The following is a 19,876-nucleotide window of genomic DNA, read 5'->3' on the forward strand; positions in this document are numbered from 1 at the left end:
TTTTGCCAGCTAGTCGTCCTGGCGAGATTCCCCCTTCATGCTTAGTTCACGTTGCTCGATTCAAGCTGTAGATTCATGCTCTGTATTGTTTGTCACCATGCCTTGCCAAGTAAGTTTTGTTTATTCATGCCACAGTTAGCAAGTTTTGTTTCACGTCCATAGTTTCCGTCTAGTTTGCGTTAAGTTTTGCCTTCGCTTTGTGCGCCCTTTTTGTTTTGACTTTTGAGTCAGGAAATTAAATATGTTCCTACCTTCACGCCTGGTCCAGAGTAGTCCGTTTGCGTCCTGGGCGAACAATCCTCGCAGTGAGCTGCGTAAACCCCTCCCCGTCATGACAGCTTTAGCAATTAAAACATAATTTGTGGTACTGTCAAAATTAGAATTGCAAAAAAAAAAAATATTAAACGTGAAAAAATTAAGAAATAAAATATTCGAACTCACAGTTTGTAGCACCCATTCGACGCCGTATAACTCCTCAAAGTCGGTTGATTCTGACAAACACCACAGCGCAATCACCTGAGAGCCGTGTGCGCATCACTCAAGCTACTGCAGGCCGCTGCATTCCATCTGCAATCAACACACCTGGTAGTGATGAGAGGGACCACTACTTAAACCGCCGCTACCAGAGATCCTCGGCCAGTACGTACTGTAATAATACCGGGGAGAAGGAGACAGCACTGAGACTGAGAGAGCGTTTAGCCTGGGGCGTATTTATTAACCATCCTCTTGTGTTAGCTTTTTGTTACCATCTCTTATGTTAACGGGTAGGTTTTGACCCATGTCTTAAATCAGCTTTAAAATACACTAAAAACAATTATCTATCATCCAATTTGTTTCTCATCTCTTGGTTACCTTGTTAGCCTTCCTTATCCATGAAAATATTGTTTTTTGATATTTTTGGTGTGAAATGCGGGTGTCAGGGACAGACGTATGAGGAGATTTTCACAATAAAGTTCTAAAGCTTAGTTATTTATCAGATTGTATATTGTATTTTTACCTTTTGCGTTCATATTTCGCTGTTTGTCGCTTGATCGTAAAATACGTTGATTGACAGGGGGTGTGACGTTTGCATGTTGTCAATATTCAGTGTTCTATCGGTCATAGAAAAATGTAAAATTCCATTCCGTTTTTTAAGGCGGTCTGTCAAAATGTTTTTAGCATTCAATCAGACATGATTGTGAGGTTTTGCATGAGCGTTCCTAAAAATATATATACCGGCCCTCAGATGCATTTCTTTGGCCCCTCAGTCAAAATAATTGCCCGTGCCTGTTCTATTGGCAGATCATTTTCCTTAGTTCAAATAAAATACCCCTCATTTTTGTATTTTTTTTTCTTCTTGTTTTTGAACACTGACTCATTGCAGTGGAAGTGGGACCGGCTCTCTATCTTCTTGTATTCCTGACAATAAAATGCCCATTTTTGTCAAAGTAGTGCTGGCACGTCAGCTATGACTTGAACAATGTTTAAACTATATTGCGACGGTCTCAAGCCGTCGCCTTGCGGGTTCCATGGACCACCAAGGAAGGACATGACTTCGAGCAGTTTGACTTTGTTTATTTTTCAATAAACACCTCAGTCCAGGTCGCTTTTCTGCTCCTCTTTTCCACTCGCTCGTCGTCTGTCTTCGGCTCTCCTTCTCTCTCGCTCTGCGTCAGGTGCACTCCTGCTTCTTCCCGTCTCTACGCCTCTTTCCTCCCCCCGTTCACAGCTGCCGGCTCTTTTAACAGTGCGAGAGGATTTTTTAATTGTATTCAGGTGCGCGATCCACGATCCACGCACCTGATCTCGCTTGTGGCGTCACTACCGGCACGCCCCGCCTCGCTGCTTGCTCGCCATCTCCGCCTCCTCGCCGGACCCTCGCCGCCGCTTCTCCACATATATATATATTTTTTTATTTTCTTTTCCAGCCTGTGACTGTCATCCGGAAGGTTCCTTGAGCCACCAGTGTGACCCGGTGAGCGGCCAGTGCCAGTGCCGGCAGGGAGCCAGGGGGCGCCAGTGCTCCGATTGCCAACCGGGCCAATGGGGCTTCCCCAGCTGCAGCCCCTGTCAGTGTAACGGCCACTCGGAGGACTGTGACACGCAAACGGGCGAATGCCGACAATGTCGGGACTACACCACCGGACACCACTGTGAACGGTGAGCGACGCATAAAATATTGTACAAACCCTGTTTCCATATGAGTTGGGAAATTGTGTTAGATGTAAATATAAACGGAATACAATGATTTGCAAATCCTTTTTAACCCATATTCAGTTGAATGCACTACAAAGACAACATATTTGATTTCAAAACTCCTAAACTTAATTTTTTTTTTTAGATTTTCATGGCTGCAACACGCGCCAAAGTAGATGGGAAAGGGCATGTTCACCACTGTGTTACATCACCTTTTCTTTTAACAACACTCAATAAACGTTTGGGAACTGAGGAAACTAATTGTTGAAGCTTTTAAAGTGGAATTCTTTCCCATTCTTGCTTTATGTAGAGCTTCAGTCCTTCAACAGTCCGGGGTCTCCACTGTCGTATTTTACCCTTCATAATGCGCCTCACATTTTTGATGGGAGACAGGTCTGGACTGCAGACGGGCCAGGAAAGTACTCGCACTCTTTTTTTACAAAGCCACGCTGTTGTAACACGTGCTGAATGTGGCTTGGCATTGTCTTGCTGAAATAAGCAGGGGCGTCCATGAAAAAGACGGCGCTTAGATGGCAGCATATGTTGTTCCAAAACCTGTATGTACCTTTTAGCATTAACGGTGCCTTCACAGATGTGTAAGTTACCCATGCCTTGGGCACTAATGCACCCCCATACCATCACAGATGCTGGCTTTTCAACTTTGCGTCGATAACAATCTGGATGGTTCGCTTCCCCTTTGGTCCGGATGACACAATGTCGAATATTTCCAAACAATCTTTGAAATGTGGACTTGTCAGACCACAGAACACTTTTCCACTTTGCATCAGTCCATCTTAGATGATCTTGGGCCCAGAGAAGCCGGCGGCGTTTCTGGATGTTGTTGATATCAGTATTTATTGCCACCTTTCCCAACTTTTTTGTCACGTGTTGCTGGCATCAAATTCTAAAGTTAATGATTATATGTAAAAAAAGTTTGAACATCAAATATGTTGTCTTTGTAGCATATTCAACTGAATATGGGTTGAAAACGATTTGCAAATCATTGTTTTCTGTTTATATTTACATCTAACACAATCTCCCAACTCATATGGAAACGGGGTTTGTACTTGTTTTGGCGCAATGATGATATCTGACTTGACTTGGTCACCCCAGTTGTCAAAGTGGCTTCTTTGGGAACCCGGCGCTGGGCTCAGGGGACCACTGTCGCCCCTGCCCCTGCCCCGGTAATCCCGGATCGGATCACTTCAACGGCGACTCCTGCCAAGCTGACATCTCTTCCAACCTCATCATGTGCAACTGCAGACCAGGTTTTGCTGGTAAGCACGCGTTAACACACCTGATTTATTTAGCGCCACACCCCCTTTGGATTCCTCTGTTCTGAAAATAAGCTACAGGTGGAAAGTATTGTCATCGTCGTCCTATTTTATTTTTAATGGCGTCTTTTATTCATTCCCCCAGGACCCCGCTGCGACCAGTGCGCCCCCGGTTTCTACGGCAACCCGGCGCAGTCCGGCGGCCAGTGCCTCCCGTGCGAGTGCAGCGGCAACATCGACACTCAGGACCCCGGGTCATGTGACCCCGGGACAGGGCAGTGTCTAAAGTGTCTGTACCACACCGACGGGCCATCTTGCGACCAGTGCAGGCGCGGTTACTACGGCAACGCTTTGGCCCACGATTGTAGACGTAGGTTGTTTTTTTTTTCGTGTATTTCAGAACCTTGCCATACATTTAATACGAACCCTGCGTTTGTGATTCCAGGCTGTACCTGCGTGACCGCCGGCACCGTCCAGTCGGCCTGTATGGACGGGGAGTGCGACTGCGACCGCCAGACGGGCGCTTGCCGATGCAGGGAGAATGTCTCCGGCCATAACTGCGACCAGTGCGCTCCAAATCACTGGAACTACGGCCACGACCGAGGCTGCGAGCCCTGCGACTGCGACTCACAACACTCCATGGGGCAGCACTGCAATATGGTGAATGAATCATTTTTTTTTTACAGCTTTGGTTCATTTATTTACGATATTTATATACAATGCTCCTGGTAGGGGTGTATCCCTTTATGGGGGATGCCTGTGCGTGACTTAGTTTAACGTGCACAGACAGTCACAAACGATCCAGTGGCATGGAGTCCAATACGACTGGGGACCCTTTTCTGCTGCAGCCTTCTTCCACCTTCGCAGCCATTATGTTAGTTTTTAAATCTACCGTCTTCCGACTGATCCGCCGTTGAGGTCTTCACTGTATCCTTGGCTAGGGGGGCAGTCAGGTACTTACGAGGTATTTACGATACTTACGATATTTACGATATATACAATCCTCCTGGTAGGGGTGTATCCCTTTATGGGGGATGCCTGTGCGTGACTTAGTTTAACGTGCACAAACGAATCAGTGGCATGGAGTCCAATACGACTGGGGACCCTTTTCTGCTGCAGCCTTCTTTCACCTTCGCAGCCATTATGTTAGTTTTTAAATCTACCGTCTTCCGACTGATCCGCCGTTGAGGTCTTCACTGTATCCTTGGCTAGGGGGGCAGTCAGGTACTTACGAGGTATTTACGATACTTACGATATTTACGATATATACAATCCTCCTGGTAGGGGTGTATCCCTTTATGGGGGATGCCTGTGCGTGACTTAGTTTAACGTGCACAAACGAATCAGTGGCATGGAGTCCAATACGACTGAGGACCCTTTTCTGCTGCAGCCGTCTCCCGCCTTCGCAGCCATTGTGGTAGTTCTTAAATCTACCGTCTTCCGACTGCTCCGCCGTTGAGGTCTTCACCGTATCCTTGGCTAGGGGGGCAGTTAGGTACTTACGAGGTATTTACGATACTTACGATATTTACGATATATACAATCCTCCTGGTAGGGGTGTATCCCTTTATGGGGGATGCCTGTGAGTGACTTAGTTTAACGTGCACAGACAGTCACAAACGATCCAGTGGCGTGGAGTCCAATACGACTGAGGACCCTTTTCTGCTGCAGCCTTCTCCCGCCTTCGCAGCCATTGTGGTAGTTCTTAAATCTACCGTCTTCCGACTGCTCCGCCGTTGAGGTCTTCACCGTATCCCTGGCTAGGGGGCAGTCAGGTACTTACGAGGTATTTGCGATACTTACGATATTTACGATATATACAATCCTCCTGGTAGGGGTATATCCCTTTATGGGGGATGCCTGTGCGTGACTTAGTTTAACATGCACAGACAGTCACAAACGATCCAGTGGCGTGGAGTCCAAGAGGACTGGGGACCCTTTTCTGCTGCAGCCTTCTCCCACCTTCGCAGCCATTGTGGTAGTTCCTAAATCTACCGTCTTCCCACTGCTCCGCCGTTGAGGTCTTCACCCTATCCCTGGCTAGGGGGCAGTCAGGTACTAGGCCTGTGCCAAGGGCCACCTGGGGTAACAGTAGTAAAGGGGTTAACCTCCTTGTGCCCCAAGACCCCATAAAGGAGCCTCCACTGCTTGTTTTTTTTTGCAACCCAGTAATTGAATTTAATTATATTTATATAGCACTTTTCTCTAGTGACTCAAAGTGCTTTACATAGTGAAAGCCAATATCTAAGTTACATTTAAACCAGTGTGGGTGGGACTGAGAGCATGTGGGTAAAGTGTCTCGCCCGAGGACACGGCAGTGACTAGGATGCCGGAAGGGGGGCGGTTTAGCTCGGTTGGTAGAGTGGCCGTGCCAGCAACTTGATGGTTGCAGGTTCGATTCCCGCTTCCGCCATCCCAGTCACTGCCGTTGTGTCCTTGGGCAAGACACTTTACCCACCTGCTCCCAGTGCCCCCCACACTGGTTTGAATGTAATTTAGATATTGGGTTTCGCTATGTAAAGCGCTTTGAGTCACTAGAGAAAAAGTGCTATATAAATATAATTCACAATTCACAAGCGGGGATCGAACCTGGAACCCTCAAGTTGCTGGCACAGCCGCTCTCCAACCGAGTTATGCCGCCACAATAATGTGCCATTGTTGAGTGTCTGTGCTGTCTAGAGTAACCGTGTTATACTTGTCCATATCAGTAGGTGGCAGCAGGTAGCTAATTTCTTTGTAGAAGTCGGGAACGTGTTTTGTCATGATCACAATATGCAGACGACAGCGGGAGGCAGTGTGCAGGCAAAAAGGTATCTAATGCTTAAACCAAAAATAAACAAAAGGCGAGTGTTGCGAAGAAAAGGCATTGAAGCTTAGGGAAGGCTACGGTGAATTGGCTGCAAAGTAAACAAAAACAGAATGCTGGACGACAGCAAAGACTTACAGCGTGTGGAGCAGCAGACGGCGTCCACAAAGCACATCCGCACATGGGATGGCAATCAACAACAAAATAGGAGCGCAAGACAAGAACTTGAAATGAATTGAATTATATTTATATAGCGCTTTTCTCTAGTGACTCAAGGTGCTTTACATAGTGAAAGCCAATATCTAAGTTACATTTAAACCAGTGTGGGTGGGACTGAGAGCAGGTGGGTAAAGTGTCTTGCCCAAGGACACAACGGCAGTGACTAGGATGGCGGAAGCGGGGATCGAACCTGGAACCCTCAAGTTGCTGGCACAGCCGCTCTACCAACCGAGCTATAACGTGCCATTGTTGAGTGTCTGTGCTGTCTAGAGTAATCGTCTTATACTCGTCCTTATCAGTAGGTGGCAGCAGGTAGCTAATTTCTTTGTAGAAGTCGGGAACGTGTTTTGTCATGATCACAATATGCAGACGACAGTGGGAGGCAGTGTGCAGGCAAAAAGGTATCTAATGCTTAAACCAAAAATAAACAAAAGGCGAGTGTTGCGAAGAAAAGGCATTGAAGCTTAGGGAAGGCTATGGTGAATTGGCTGCAAAGTAAACAAAAACAGAATGCTGGACGACAGCAAAGACTTACAGCGTGTGGAGCAGCAGACGGCGTCCACAAAGCACATCCGCACATGGGATGACAATCAACAACAAAATAGGAGCGCAAGACAAGAACTGAAACACCACACACAGCAAAACAGCAAAAAAACTTAAAATAAGTCACAACGTGATGTGACTTACACCTACTTTGGAACAAGAGCTATATCGATGCATGCTTGGTTATGGTTTGAATATATATCCAACAATTGCAAGAACTACTTTTCACTGTCAATATCCGCGGCACAGTTTCATTTTTTATGTGCTTGTGTCTTTCACATATTATTTATATATATATATATATATATATATAAAAAAAATCTAGGTTTAGATTATTCAGGCTGTGTTCGGTTAGCCTCCAAAAGATGTGTTAAATGGGATTTAATGAGAGGTTTGTCCTTCATACTGCAGTTCACCGGGCAGTGCCACTGTCGGCCAGGCTTCGGCGGGAAGGAGTGCACCGAGTGTGAGCAGCTTCACTGGGGAGACCCACAACTGGAGTGTCAAGGTAAAACAATTAGGGATGGGTACCTTTTGACATTTGAACCAGTTCTTGGAAATCGGTACCAATTTTCAGTGCTTTTGTGCATGTTCATGTGGTAATAAATATGGTTCAATGAGGTCTTAAAACTATATTTAATCAATCAATCAATCAATGTTTACTTATATAGCCCTAAATCACTAGTGTCTCAAAGGGCTGCACAAACCACTACGACATCCTCGGTAGGCCCACATAAGGGCAAGGAAAACTCACACCCAGTGGGACGTCGGTGACAATGATGACTATGAGAACCTTGGAGAGGAGGAAAGCAATGGATGTCGAGCGGGTCTAACATGATACTGTGAAAGTTCAATCCACAATGGATCCAACACAGTCGCGAGAGTCCAGTCCAAAGCGGATCCAACACAGCAGCGAGAGTCCCGTTCACAGCGGAGCCAGCAGGAAACCATCCCAAGCGGAGGCGGATCAGCTGCGCAGAGATGTCCCCAGCCGATACACAGGCAAGCAGTACATGGCCACCGGACCGGACCCCCTCCACAAGGGAGAGTGGGACATAGAAGAAAAAGAAAAGAAACGGCAGATCAACTGGTCTAAAAAGGGAGTCTATTTAAAGGCTAGAGTATACAAATGAGTTTTAAGGTGAGACTTAAATGCTTCTACTGAGGTGGCATCTCGAACTGTTACCGGGAGGGCATTCCAGAGTACTGGAGCCCGAACGGAAAACGCTCTATAGCCCGCAGACTTTTTTTGGGCTTTGGGAATCACTAAAAAGCCGGAGTCCTTTGAACGCAGATTTCTTGCCGGGACATATGGTACAATACAATCGGTAAGATAGCATGGAGCTAGACCGTGTAGTATTTTATACGTAAGTAGTAAAACCTTAAAGTCACATCTTAAGTGCACAGGAAGCCAGTGCAGGGGAGCCAGTACAGGCGTAATGTGATCAAACTTTCTTGTTCTTGTCAAAAGTCTAGCAGCCGCATTTTGTACCAACTGTAATCTTTTAATGCTAGACATGGGGAGACCCGAAAATAATACGTTACAGTAATCGAGACGAGACGTAACAAACGCATGGATAATGATCTCAGCGTCTTTAGGGGACAGAATGGAGCGAATTTTAGCGATATTACGGTGATGAAAGAAGGCCGTTTTAGTAACGCTTTTAATGTGTGCCTCAAAGGAGAGAGTTGGGTCGAAGATAATACCCAGATTCTTTACCGTGTCGCCTTGTTTAATTGTTTGGTTGTCAAATGTTAGAGTTGTATCATTAAATAGAGTTCGGTGTCTAGCAGGACCGATAATCAGCATTTCCGTTTTTTTGGTGTTGAGTTGCAAAAAGTTAGCGGACATCCATTGTTTAATTTCATTAAGACACGCCTCCAGCTGACTACAATCCGGCGTGTTGGTCAACTTTAGGGGCATGTAGAGTTGGGTGTCATCAGCATAACAGTGAAAGCTAACACCGTATTTGCGTATGATGTCACCTAGCGGCAGCATGTAGATGCTGGAGAGTGCAGGGCCAAGGACCGAACCCTGGGGAACTCCACACGTTACCTTAACGTAGTCCGAGGTCACATTGTTATGGGAGACACACTGCATCCTATCAGTAAGATAAGAGTTAAACCAAGACAAGGCTAAGTCTGACATACCAATTCGTGTTTTGATACGTTCTAATAAAATATTATGATCGACGGTATCGAAAGCAGCGCTAAGATCGAGGAGCAGCAACATAGATGACGCATCAGAATCCATCGTTAGCAATAGATCATTAGTCATTTTTGCGAGGGCTGTCTCCGTCGAGTGATTTGCCCTGAAACCGGATTGAAAGGTTTCACATAGATTGTTAGACGCTAATTGTTCATTTAACTGCTCCGCAACAATTTTTTCGAGGATTTTTGAAATAAAGGGAAGGTGAGACACCGGTCGGTAGTTCACCATGAGGTCAGGATCGAGGTTAGGTCTTTTAAGAAGAGGATGAATAACCGCTTTTTTGAATGCTAGGGGAACAGTGCCCGAGGAAAGTGATAAGTTTATAATATTTAGCACTGATGGACCTAATAATACAAAGAGCTCCTTGATCAGTTTCCCAGGAAGAGGGTCAACTAAACATGTTGTTTGTTTTATTCCATTTACACGTTGTAACAATTCCTCTAATGTTATTTCCTCAAAACGAGAGAAACTATTTTGGAGGGCAGTATCCGCCGTATATACAATCGTGTCAGTGTTAATAGAACCCCGTTGTAGCTGGGACGCATTGTCTTTAATCTCCTTTCTAATGACTTCAATTTTCTTACTAAAGAATTGCATAAAGTCATCAGCTGAGTGGGTGGAGCTACTGGAGGGGTTCCCTTGTTGGGTTAGCGATGCTACCGTACTAAACAAAAATTTAGGATCGTTTTTATTACAGTGGATGAGATTTGAGTAATATTTAGCTTTAGCTAAGGTAAGCATGCGTTTATAAGTTATTAAACTATCACTCCATGCTTGATGGTGCACCTCAAGTTTAGTCGTGCGCCATTTGCGTTCCAGCTTTCTACATAATAATTTCTGAGCTCTAGTTTCTTCTGTAAACCACGGGGTATGCTTTTTTGGAGCCTTTTTTAACTTTAGCGGTGCTATGTTATCAATGGTTTCGCGCAGGGCGTCGTTAAAGTTGTTAGTGAGGTTATCAATAGAGCCCACATATTTTGGGAATGGTGCCATTACCGAGGGCAGTAGGTCAGCAAGAGTTGTCGTTGTGGCCGTATTAATGTTGCGGCTGCTATAGTAGTTATTATTATTATTAGTTTGACGAACATGCGTCTGAACCTCGAATTTTATAAGGTAATGATCGGACAATACTTTAGGATACGGGAGTATCGTAACTTTGGAAACGGTGATACCCCTGACAAGCACTAGGTCTATCGTATTACCGTTGCGATGCGTGGGTTCATTTATTATTTGTGTGAGACCACAGCTATCAATTATAGTCTGGAGCGCTACGCACGGTGGGTCCGATGGGGTATTCATATGGATATTAAAGTCCCCCATTATGATTATATTATCGGCGTGTGTCACTAGATCAGCAACGAACTCTGAGAATTCATTAATAAAGTCCGAATAGGGCCCTGGGGGGCGGTAGATAACAGCCATGTTAAGTGTTCTAGCTGATGCATGTTCTGTAAATATGAAACGTTAATAGCGGTGTTTTCAGACCATATTTTCGGTATATTAGGTGGAATTTTTACCTGACATGTTTCGACTGTCATCTGCAGTCTTCTTCAGAAGGGTCACCTGACCACTCTGATGTGTTGCCTTTTAGCTGATCTTATAGGATTGACAGGTCTACCTGGTATGCTCCTTCATCCCGATTGATAGTTTCCTTAGGCCGCTTCCTTAGTTCGATTACCTCCTTAATCCATCGTTTGAATTTGTTACTTTCCGTGCCGAGGATTTTGCCGTTGTCCGGGTCCATGATGCGGGTATTCATTTTGCAACGATCTGATATGGCTGATTTTAGGATTTTCTGTTCGGATTTTTGTTTTAGGCTTCTTGTAAACCTTCTAGTTAGGGCTGGGCGTTATGGCCTTTTAATAATATCTCGATATTTTTGAGCAATGACATGATATATATCTCGATATTTTGCCTTACCCTTGAATGAACAATTGATGCATATAATCACAGCAGTATGATGATTCTATGTGTCTACATTAAAACATTCTTCTTCATACTGCATTAATATATGCTCATTTTAAACTTTCATGCAGAGAGGGAATTCACAACTAAGTCAATTTAGCAAAACTGTATTTATTAAGCAGTGGCACAAACATTCATGTCATCTCCAAAACAGAAAGTGCAAGATTATCAGCGACATTTTAAAACAAGGTATTAGCGCACTTTTGTGCATGATGTCACTAAGATGACATATCAAAATAACACTTAATTTAAGTGCTATTTTTGGACAGAATGCCACTACAATAGTTTAAAACACATAAAGTGCACTTTTGTGCATGATGTCACACAAGATATTTCAATAAGTGTCAAATAAAAATGAGCTGCATAATAGGTAATCAAACTCTGTTTGTCCTTCGTTCTGTGGTAGGTTCCTGCCGACGTTATCTCCTTCTGTTGCTGACTATTTTTTCATACGGTGTTGATGTGGAAATTGATGGTGTGGCACCGAACGGAGACATATTAGCAGTAATGCTACTTTTTGTAGCAACGCTTTTGCCGCATAACTGTACAACATTTTCCCGCTTGAAGCCAAACCACCGCCAGACGATGCACCCCATGCTGTTTTTCTTGGGAATTAATTATTCACATATATATATACACGTGTGTGTGTGTGTGTGTGTGTGTGTGTGTGTGTGTGTGTGTGTGTGTATATATGTATGGGTGTATATATATATATATATATATGTATATATATATATATATATATATATATATATATATATATATATATATATATATATATATATATATATATATATATATATATATATATATATATATAAAAGAAATACTTGAACATTTATACACCCCCGCTACTCCCCCTACCCCCCCACCTCAACGTTCTGTCCTGGAAGAATCCCGACGTCTCATCAGCTTCAGGTGTGCAGATTGCTGATTGGTTGCAGCTGTACATTGGTGCGTGGGCACAGATGAACGAGCGTTAGAATTCTCCCGGGCCGTGAGACTTTTCCTTGTTTTTTTACTTGTTGTTACCCTTTTTTGATGGCCCAGGTGGGATTTTGGCAGTTGTTGAGCACATTTTTTATGTTTCTCTTCTTTTTTTTTTATTTTGTTCTTTTGTCGTGATGTTAGTGTTCTCACGACTGACATGTCAGTACCAAAAATATGGTCTGATTACAAGAACATTTTAAAAAGTATATGAATATGCAGATGTAATGAACCTTCTTTATTGCATAGCATTTAAGTATGTCTATTTTTCTTTTTCCATCTTATTTACCCTTTTTTTTTTTTTTTTACAAATTAGCTGGGATAAGAAGTATGTAAGTTTGACTTTCGCTACAAAATGTGGTCTTTCCCACAGTAAATTTTAAAAATATTTGTTAAAATTGCATTTCAATTACTATGAAATCTTACATTTTCATCAAAGAAAATTATTGTGGATTAATATTATTTAATTATGTGGGTTCTACCGAGGATGTCGTTGTGGTTTGTGTTGTGGTTTGTGCAGCCCTTTGAGACACTAGTTATTTAGGGCTATATAAATAATCATTGATTGATTGATTATTTTTGAGCAAGTTATGAGCAGTGGTTGGATAACGGACCCTTGGGGGACACCATAAATAATGTTTGCACGGACTGAACCTGAGCAACTATATCATGCATGTCTTGTTCCTCTCCAGAGTGCAACTGCCATCCTCAGGGCTCGGAAGTAGCACAGTGTGATCGCACCACCGGGGCGTGCCGTTGCAAGGACGGGGCGGCGGGGAAACTCTGCGACGAGTGCGCCCGCGGATTCACCGGCGCCTTCCCCGAGTGCGTGCGGTGCCACGCCTGCTTCCAGCTGTGGGACGACGTCGTGTGCCAGATCAAGCGAGACCTGGAGCACATCCAGATCACCGCCAACAAGATCCTGGAGAGCGGCGTCACACCGGGCGTTGGCGACGCCCGCATCAAGGAGCTGGAGAGGAAGCTGAAGCAGGTGCAGGATCTGATTGGCCGACAGGACAGCGAGCGAGTCCACCAGCTGCTCGGACAAAGCATCGACGACCTCAGGTAAGCGTGAAGCCAAACTAGGATTGGAAGTCTTCTGAAATGTGGTTCAAACACGGGCGTCAATTGTCTGGTCGCGTTTCAGAGCGGAGATAGCGTTGACCGACGGGCGCCTGATGGGCGTCGCTCGAGAGTTTAACGCCACAGCGGAGGACGAGGGCGCGCTGAGGCGTACGCTGAGCGACCTGGAGAGACAGTTGACCGACATCAACGCCACGGTGGCGTCCAAGAGGCAGCATCTGGAAGACTACCTCACCTCAGGGTTTGGAGGTAATGCACACATTCATCACATGTATCATACATATAATATATAAGAAATATATATCCTTAATATATAAGAAATATACAATACATAAAATTACACTCTAACATACAAATAATATATATTATATATACACATACATGTGAATATATATATATATATATATATATATATATATATACATATATATATATATATATATATACATATATATATATATATATATATATATATATATATATACATACATACACATATACAGTGGGGCAAAAAGGTATTTAGTCAGCCACCGATTGTGCAAGTTCTCCCACTTAAAATGATGGCAGAGGTCTGTAATTTTCATCATAGGTACACTTCAACTGTGAGAGGCAGAATGTGGAAAAAAAATCCAGGAATTCACATTGTAGGAATTTTTAAGAATTTATTTGTAAATTATGGTGGTCAAGCATTCAAAGCTCTCACTGATGGAAGGAGGTTTTGGCTCAAAATCTCACGATACATGGCCCCATTCATTCTTTCCTTAACACGGATCAATCGTCCTGTCCCCTTAGCAGAAAAACAGCCCCAAAGCATGATGTTTCCACCCCCATGCTTCACAGTAGGTGTGGTGTTCTTGGGATGCAACTCAGTATTCTTCTTCCTCCAAACACGACGAGTTGAGTTGATACCAAAATGGATACATGGATGATACAGCAGAGGATTGGGAGAATGTCATGTGATCAGATGAAACCAAAATAGAACTTTTTGGTATAAACTCAACTCGTGTTTGGAGGAAGAACAATACTGAGTTGCATCCCAAGAACACCATACCTACTGTGAAGCATGGGGGTGGAAACATCATGCTTTGGGGCTGTTTTTCTGCTAAGGGGACAGGATGATTGATCCGTGTTAAAATGGGGCCATGTATCGTGAGATTTTGAGCCAAAACCTCCTTCCATCAGTGAGAGCTTTAAATGGTTGACCAAATTCCTGGATTTTTATTTTTTCACATTCTGTCTCTCACAGTTGAAGTGTACCTATGATGAAAATTACAGACCTCTGTCATCATTTTAAGTGGGAGAACTTGCACAATCGGTGGCTGACTAAATACTGGTTTGCCCCACTGTATATATATATATACTTTACAAAGAATATATGATAATACACCTTAATATGGGAGGAATATATAATTCAAACTAATCTACCTTTGCTGTGTCTTGGCAGATCAAATGAAAAAAGTGAAGAAGTACTATGAGGAGTCGTTGGAGGCGGAGCAGAAATGCAACGCCTCCGTGTCCGGTCCACTCAGTCCAGTTGAACAGTCCGAAGAAAGGCGCTCCCTGGCTGAAGACCTGCTGGATAAAAATGAAGAGCATTTCCTTCAAGCTGCGGCATCTCAGAACAAATCCTTGGAGGACCTCCTGCAGAAGTCCCATCACCTCGACCACAAGGTCCAGCACCTTAATCACAAGGTAGGAATAATTTTAGAAGTATTCAAGTGCACATTGTGCATGATGTCATTTTTTTTTTTTGCTCTTGTGCAAAATGTCAAAATGCTCTAACTAATGCTAATATTCAAATACTGCAAAAGCAAATTGGCATCAATAGCTGTGGCTGTAGGCAACCTCCTTAAAAAAAAATAAAAAAATTAAAATGCTCTCACCAGAACATGGGTGTCAAACTCTGGCCCGCTGGCCAAATCTGGCCCGCCGTGTAATTCAATTTAGCCCTTGAGGCAATATCAATTTATCATTAGAGCTGGCCCGCTGGTGTTATACAGCGTCGGTGCCGCTGTATAACATCGCATTCACCGCTAATACTCATACTTGCCAACCCTCCTACTTTTCCCGGTAGACTCCCGAAGTTCAATGCCCCTCCCGAAAATCTTCCGAGGGAAACCATTCTCCCGAATTTCTACCGATTTCCACCTGGACAACTATATTGGGGGCGTGGATTTTTAGGCACTGCCTTTAGCGTTCTCTACAACCTGTCGTCACGTCCGCTTTTCCTCCATACTAACAGCGTGTCACATAATATTTGTGGCTTTTGCAGACACGCACAAGTGAATGCAAGGCATACTTGGTCAACAGCCATACAGGTCACACTGAGGGTGGCCGTATAAACAACTTTAACACTGTTACAAATATGCGCCACACTGTCAACCCACACCAAACAAGAATGACAAACACATTTCGGGTGAACATCCGCACCGTAACACAACAGAACAAATACCCCGAACCCCTTGCAGCACTAACTCTTCCGGGAAACTCCCAGCAAACTGACCAACTAACGTTTTATTCGTGCTTTTTCTCTTGCTACTTCAAGGCTTGAATGTTTGGTTCATTCATTATTGTTATTTTACTTTCAAATGTATTATTAGCCTGTGGGAAAATTTGATATTTACCCCAGAAGATTGCAAATAGAAAAAAAGGCATAATATTTTTATCTAAATTTTATTTGATATGCCATTGATATTTTTTGAATTATTATTATTATTATTTGAAACTGGATTTTGCATGTCACTAAAGTTATATAAGCCTTGCTTGTTCAATATTTAATGCAAAACTAGTTTGGGTCCCTATTAAAAGGTTAATTCTGTCAACCTTGGCCCGCTGCTTTGTTCCGTTTAAAATGTTGGCCCACTCTGTATTTGAGTTTGACACCCCTGCACTAGATGATTACATCACACAAGATGTTACCCCTGATTAGAGATCGACCGATGTTATTTTTTCAGGGCCGATACCGGTTATTAGTAGTCAAGGAGGCCGATATAACCGATATTCATTTGCAGTAAAAGTTATTTGAAGGTGAATAGTATATGTGAGTGAGTCCCCGCCTGCCCTCGTGTCTCGCTGCAGGTGTGCGGCGGTCACAGCGACGTCGGCGTCAACGGCACCTGCCACCACAGCCCGTGCGGCGGCGCCGGTTGCCGTGACGACGAGGGCAACCGCGTGTGCGGAGGCGAGGGCTGCAACGGCACCGTCAGCGCCTCCCTGGCCGCCCTGGCTCACGGCAGGAACGCCAGCCGGGCCCTGGACGCCGCCAACCAGGACCTGCAGAACGTGGCCAAGAAGGTACCTTGAACCCGCTTTCTCCGCCCACTTTGGTCGTTCTCACGCCCACATGCGGATGTGCAGCTCCAGGACATCGCCGCTCTGACCCAAGACGTGAAGAACCAGGCCATGAACACGTTGGAGAAAGCACAGAGGAACAAGGAGGACTTTGAAAACTCCAACAGGAAGCTGAAAGAGTTCATCAAGAAGATCCGAGACTTCCTCACGGGTACGTAAACCATACTTGCCAACCTTGAGACCTCCGATTTCGGGAGGTGGGGGGTGGGCGTGGTTAAGAGGGTAGGAGTATAGCTAGAATTCACCAAGTCAAGTATTTCATATACCATATTTCCTTGATTAGCCGTCGGGTATGTACAGTAATATGCACCTGCCTTGAATTTTTTCCGGGTCAAACTCGCTCCCCACATCGATAAGCTTACTTTTACCGCCGGGTCGAACTTGTAACGTCACGAGTGATGCTTTCCCTCCCTGTCATTTTTTTACAAAATGGCAGAGAATTTTATTTTCTTAATTTACTATGTGTAAACCAGGGGTCTTGTTCCACAGCCATACATCCATCCATCCATTTTCTACCGCTTATTCCCTTTCGAGGTCGCAGTGGGCGCTGGCGCCTATCTCAGCTACAATCGGGCGGAAGTCAGGGAACACCCTGGACAAGTCGCCACCTCATCGCAGGGCCAACACAGATAGACAGACAACATTCACACTCACATTCACTCACTAGCCGTACAGATCACACTAATTTTTGTGATATAAAACAACTTTAACACTTTTACCAATATGCGCCACACTCTGTGAACCCACATTAAACAAGAAAAACAAACATCTTTGGAGAACATTGGCTCTGTAACACATTATAAACGCAACATAACACTTACCCAGAATGCAATGCATCCATGACTCTTGGCTATATTATACACCCGCTAGCCCCAAACACTGCCCCCCCCCCACGCGTCTGCGTCGCCATGGCTGTATCTTCCCCGTTCTTCTGCACTCTCTAAAAGCCATAGTCACATATGCATGTACAGTAGATGGCAGTATTGTCCTGTTTAAGAGTGTAACAACATTGCTGTTTACAGCAGACAAACTGCTTTTCGATAGACGAAAACGTGACTGCTGTTGTTGTGTGTTGTTGCCACGCTGGGAGGACGTTAATGAGACTGCCTAACAATAAACCCACATAATAAACCAAGAACTTGCCCTTTAACATTCTACAGTTATAACGTCATTGGGCAGGCTCGCTGTTTATATTGTGGGAAAGCGGACGTGAAAACAGGCTGTCGAGACGTCACTCAGGTCCGCATGGAGCTGGAGGGCGCGTCGCCTCCAGCTCCGCCTGAATTTCGGGAGATTTTCGGGAGAAAATTTGTCCCGTGAGGTTTTCGGGAGACGCGCTGAATTTCGGGAGTCTCCTTGAAAATCCGAGAGGGTTGGCAAGTATGACGTAAACAACACGTTTTTTGTCTAGTCAGAGAATGTCTCACTAACTCTGTCATTGGTGTCCAAACACTTCGTTTTTGTCGTTGCTAACGAACTTCATAAATCCTCATTTGTTACGAACATGTGTGAGATCTTGTTGGAAACCTATCCCGAGTACAAAACTCAATTTGAAACTGTAGTTACGTCTGAAGTCCACCAGATGCCGACAAACACCACTAGAGGACGTCAAGGCCCCTGCTCGGTTTGTCTGTTTTTGCCCATCCTTCCATTTCTTAGACCAGGGGTCACCAACCTTTTTGAAACCAAGAGCTACTTCTTGGGTACTGATTAATGCGAAGGGCTACCAGTTTGATACACACTTAAATAAATTGCCAGAAATAGCCAATTTGCTCAATTTACCTTTAATAAATAAATCTATATGTATAGTTAAAAAATGGGTATTTCTGTCGTACATTTTTTTTTCCTTTTACGGAAAGTTTTTTTTGTAGAGAATAAATACTAAATTGAACGGTTTAAAAGAGGAGAAAACACGAAAAAAAAAATGAAAATTTGATTTTGAAACATAGTTTATCTTTAATTTCGACTGTTTAAAATTCACAATTCAACCGAAAAAAATGAAAAGAAAAACTAGCTAATTCGAATCTTTTGGAATAAATTAAAAAAATAATATATGGAACAATTAATTTTAGAATTTTGATGACATGTTTTAAATAGGTTAAAATCCAATCTGCACTTTGTTAGAATATATAACGAATTGGACCAAGCTATATTTCTAACAAAGACAAATCATTATTTTTTCCAGATTTTCCAGAACAAAAATTTTAAAAGAAATTCAAAAGACTTTGAAATAAGATTTAAATTTGATTCTACAGATGTTCTAGATTTGCCAGAATAATTTTTTTGAATTTTAATCATAATAAGTTTGAAGAAACATTTCACAAATATTCTTCGTCAAAAAAAACAGAAGCTAAAATAAAGAATTAAATTAAAATGTATTAATTATTCTTTTCAAAAAAACATATAGATTTACTTGAACATTGATTAAAATTGTCAGGAAAGAAGAGGAAAGAATTTAAAAAGTAAAAAGGTATATGTGTTTAAAAATCCTAAAATCATTTTTAAGGTTGTATTTTTTCTCTAAAATTGTCTTTCTGAAAGTTATAAGAAGCAAAGTAAAAAAAAAAAAATGAATTTATTCAAACAAGTGAAGACCAGGTCTTTAAAATATTTTCTTGGATTTTCAAATTCTATTTGAGTTTTGTCTCTCTTAGAATTAAAAATGTCGAGCAAAGCGAGGCCAGCTTGCTAGTAAATAAATACAATTTAAAAAATAGAGGCAGCTCACTGGTAAGTGCTGCTATTTGAGCTATTTTTAGAACAGGCCAACGGGCGAGTCATCTGGTCCTTACGGGCTACCTGGTGCCCGCGGGCACCGTGTTGGTGACCCCTGGGTTAGAAAATGGATGGATGGATGATTAAATAAAAAAAAATCTCACCTTTTTAAAAGAATAATTCCAGTCAAAAGTTTCAAAAATGGAGCAAAATAAATTTGAAAAAATGTTTATTTGACCATCATTTCATGCTACTTTTCTGTTAAACAAATGCTTTGCTGGTAACCTAAATAAACCTGCTTTCAAGGAAACATTAAAGATATCTTATTTATCTTGTATTATTGATATTTTAGTCGACACAATTTACTATAATCTTAGCTGACTAAGAGGAATTTTTAGTAAAAATGTAAAACAATGCTGAAAAATACCATATATTTGTCATCATCCAATTACTTGTGCTGGTTTTATTTAGGTAAAAAAAGATAAATAAATTAAACATATTTCTTAAAAAACTACAATAACAAAAAAAATAACTTACAGTAAGTAA

At 42.9% G+C, this 19,876-nt stretch overlaps 1 protein-coding gene across 2 annotated transcripts in view; it reads left to right on the top strand.

The window, feature by feature from the left end:
* lamb2l (laminin, beta 2-like) overlaps positions 1–19,876 on the top strand; it is a 155,695-nt gene that overhangs the window by 130,659 nt on the left and 5,160 nt on the right. For both annotated transcript variants that reach the window (XM_061902749.1, XM_061902748.1), the window contains exons 21-30: positions 1,908–2,139; positions 3,289–3,452; positions 3,595–3,819; positions 3,895–4,109; positions 7,429–7,525; positions 12,874–13,246; positions 13,329–13,513; positions 14,709–14,956; positions 16,343–16,558; positions 16,622–16,766. In XM_061902749.1, the coding sequence (XP_061758733.1) occupies positions 1,908–2,139; positions 3,289–3,452; positions 3,595–3,819; positions 3,895–4,109; positions 7,429–7,525; positions 12,874–13,246; positions 13,329–13,513; positions 14,709–14,956; positions 16,343–16,558; positions 16,622–16,766 (2,100 nt within the window). The remainder of the gene's footprint in view (positions 1–1,907; positions 2,140–3,288; positions 3,453–3,594; positions 3,820–3,894; positions 4,110–7,428; positions 7,526–12,873; positions 13,247–13,328; positions 13,514–14,708; positions 14,957–16,342; positions 16,559–16,621; positions 16,767–19,876) is intronic.

This window comes from Nerophis ophidion, linkage group LG06 (genome assembly GCF_033978795.1).
Source record: "Nerophis ophidion isolate RoL-2023_Sa linkage group LG06, RoL_Noph_v1.0, whole genome shotgun sequence".
In the NCBI taxonomy this organism is placed as follows: Eukaryota; Metazoa; Chordata; class Actinopteri; order Syngnathiformes; family Syngnathidae; genus Nerophis; species Nerophis ophidion.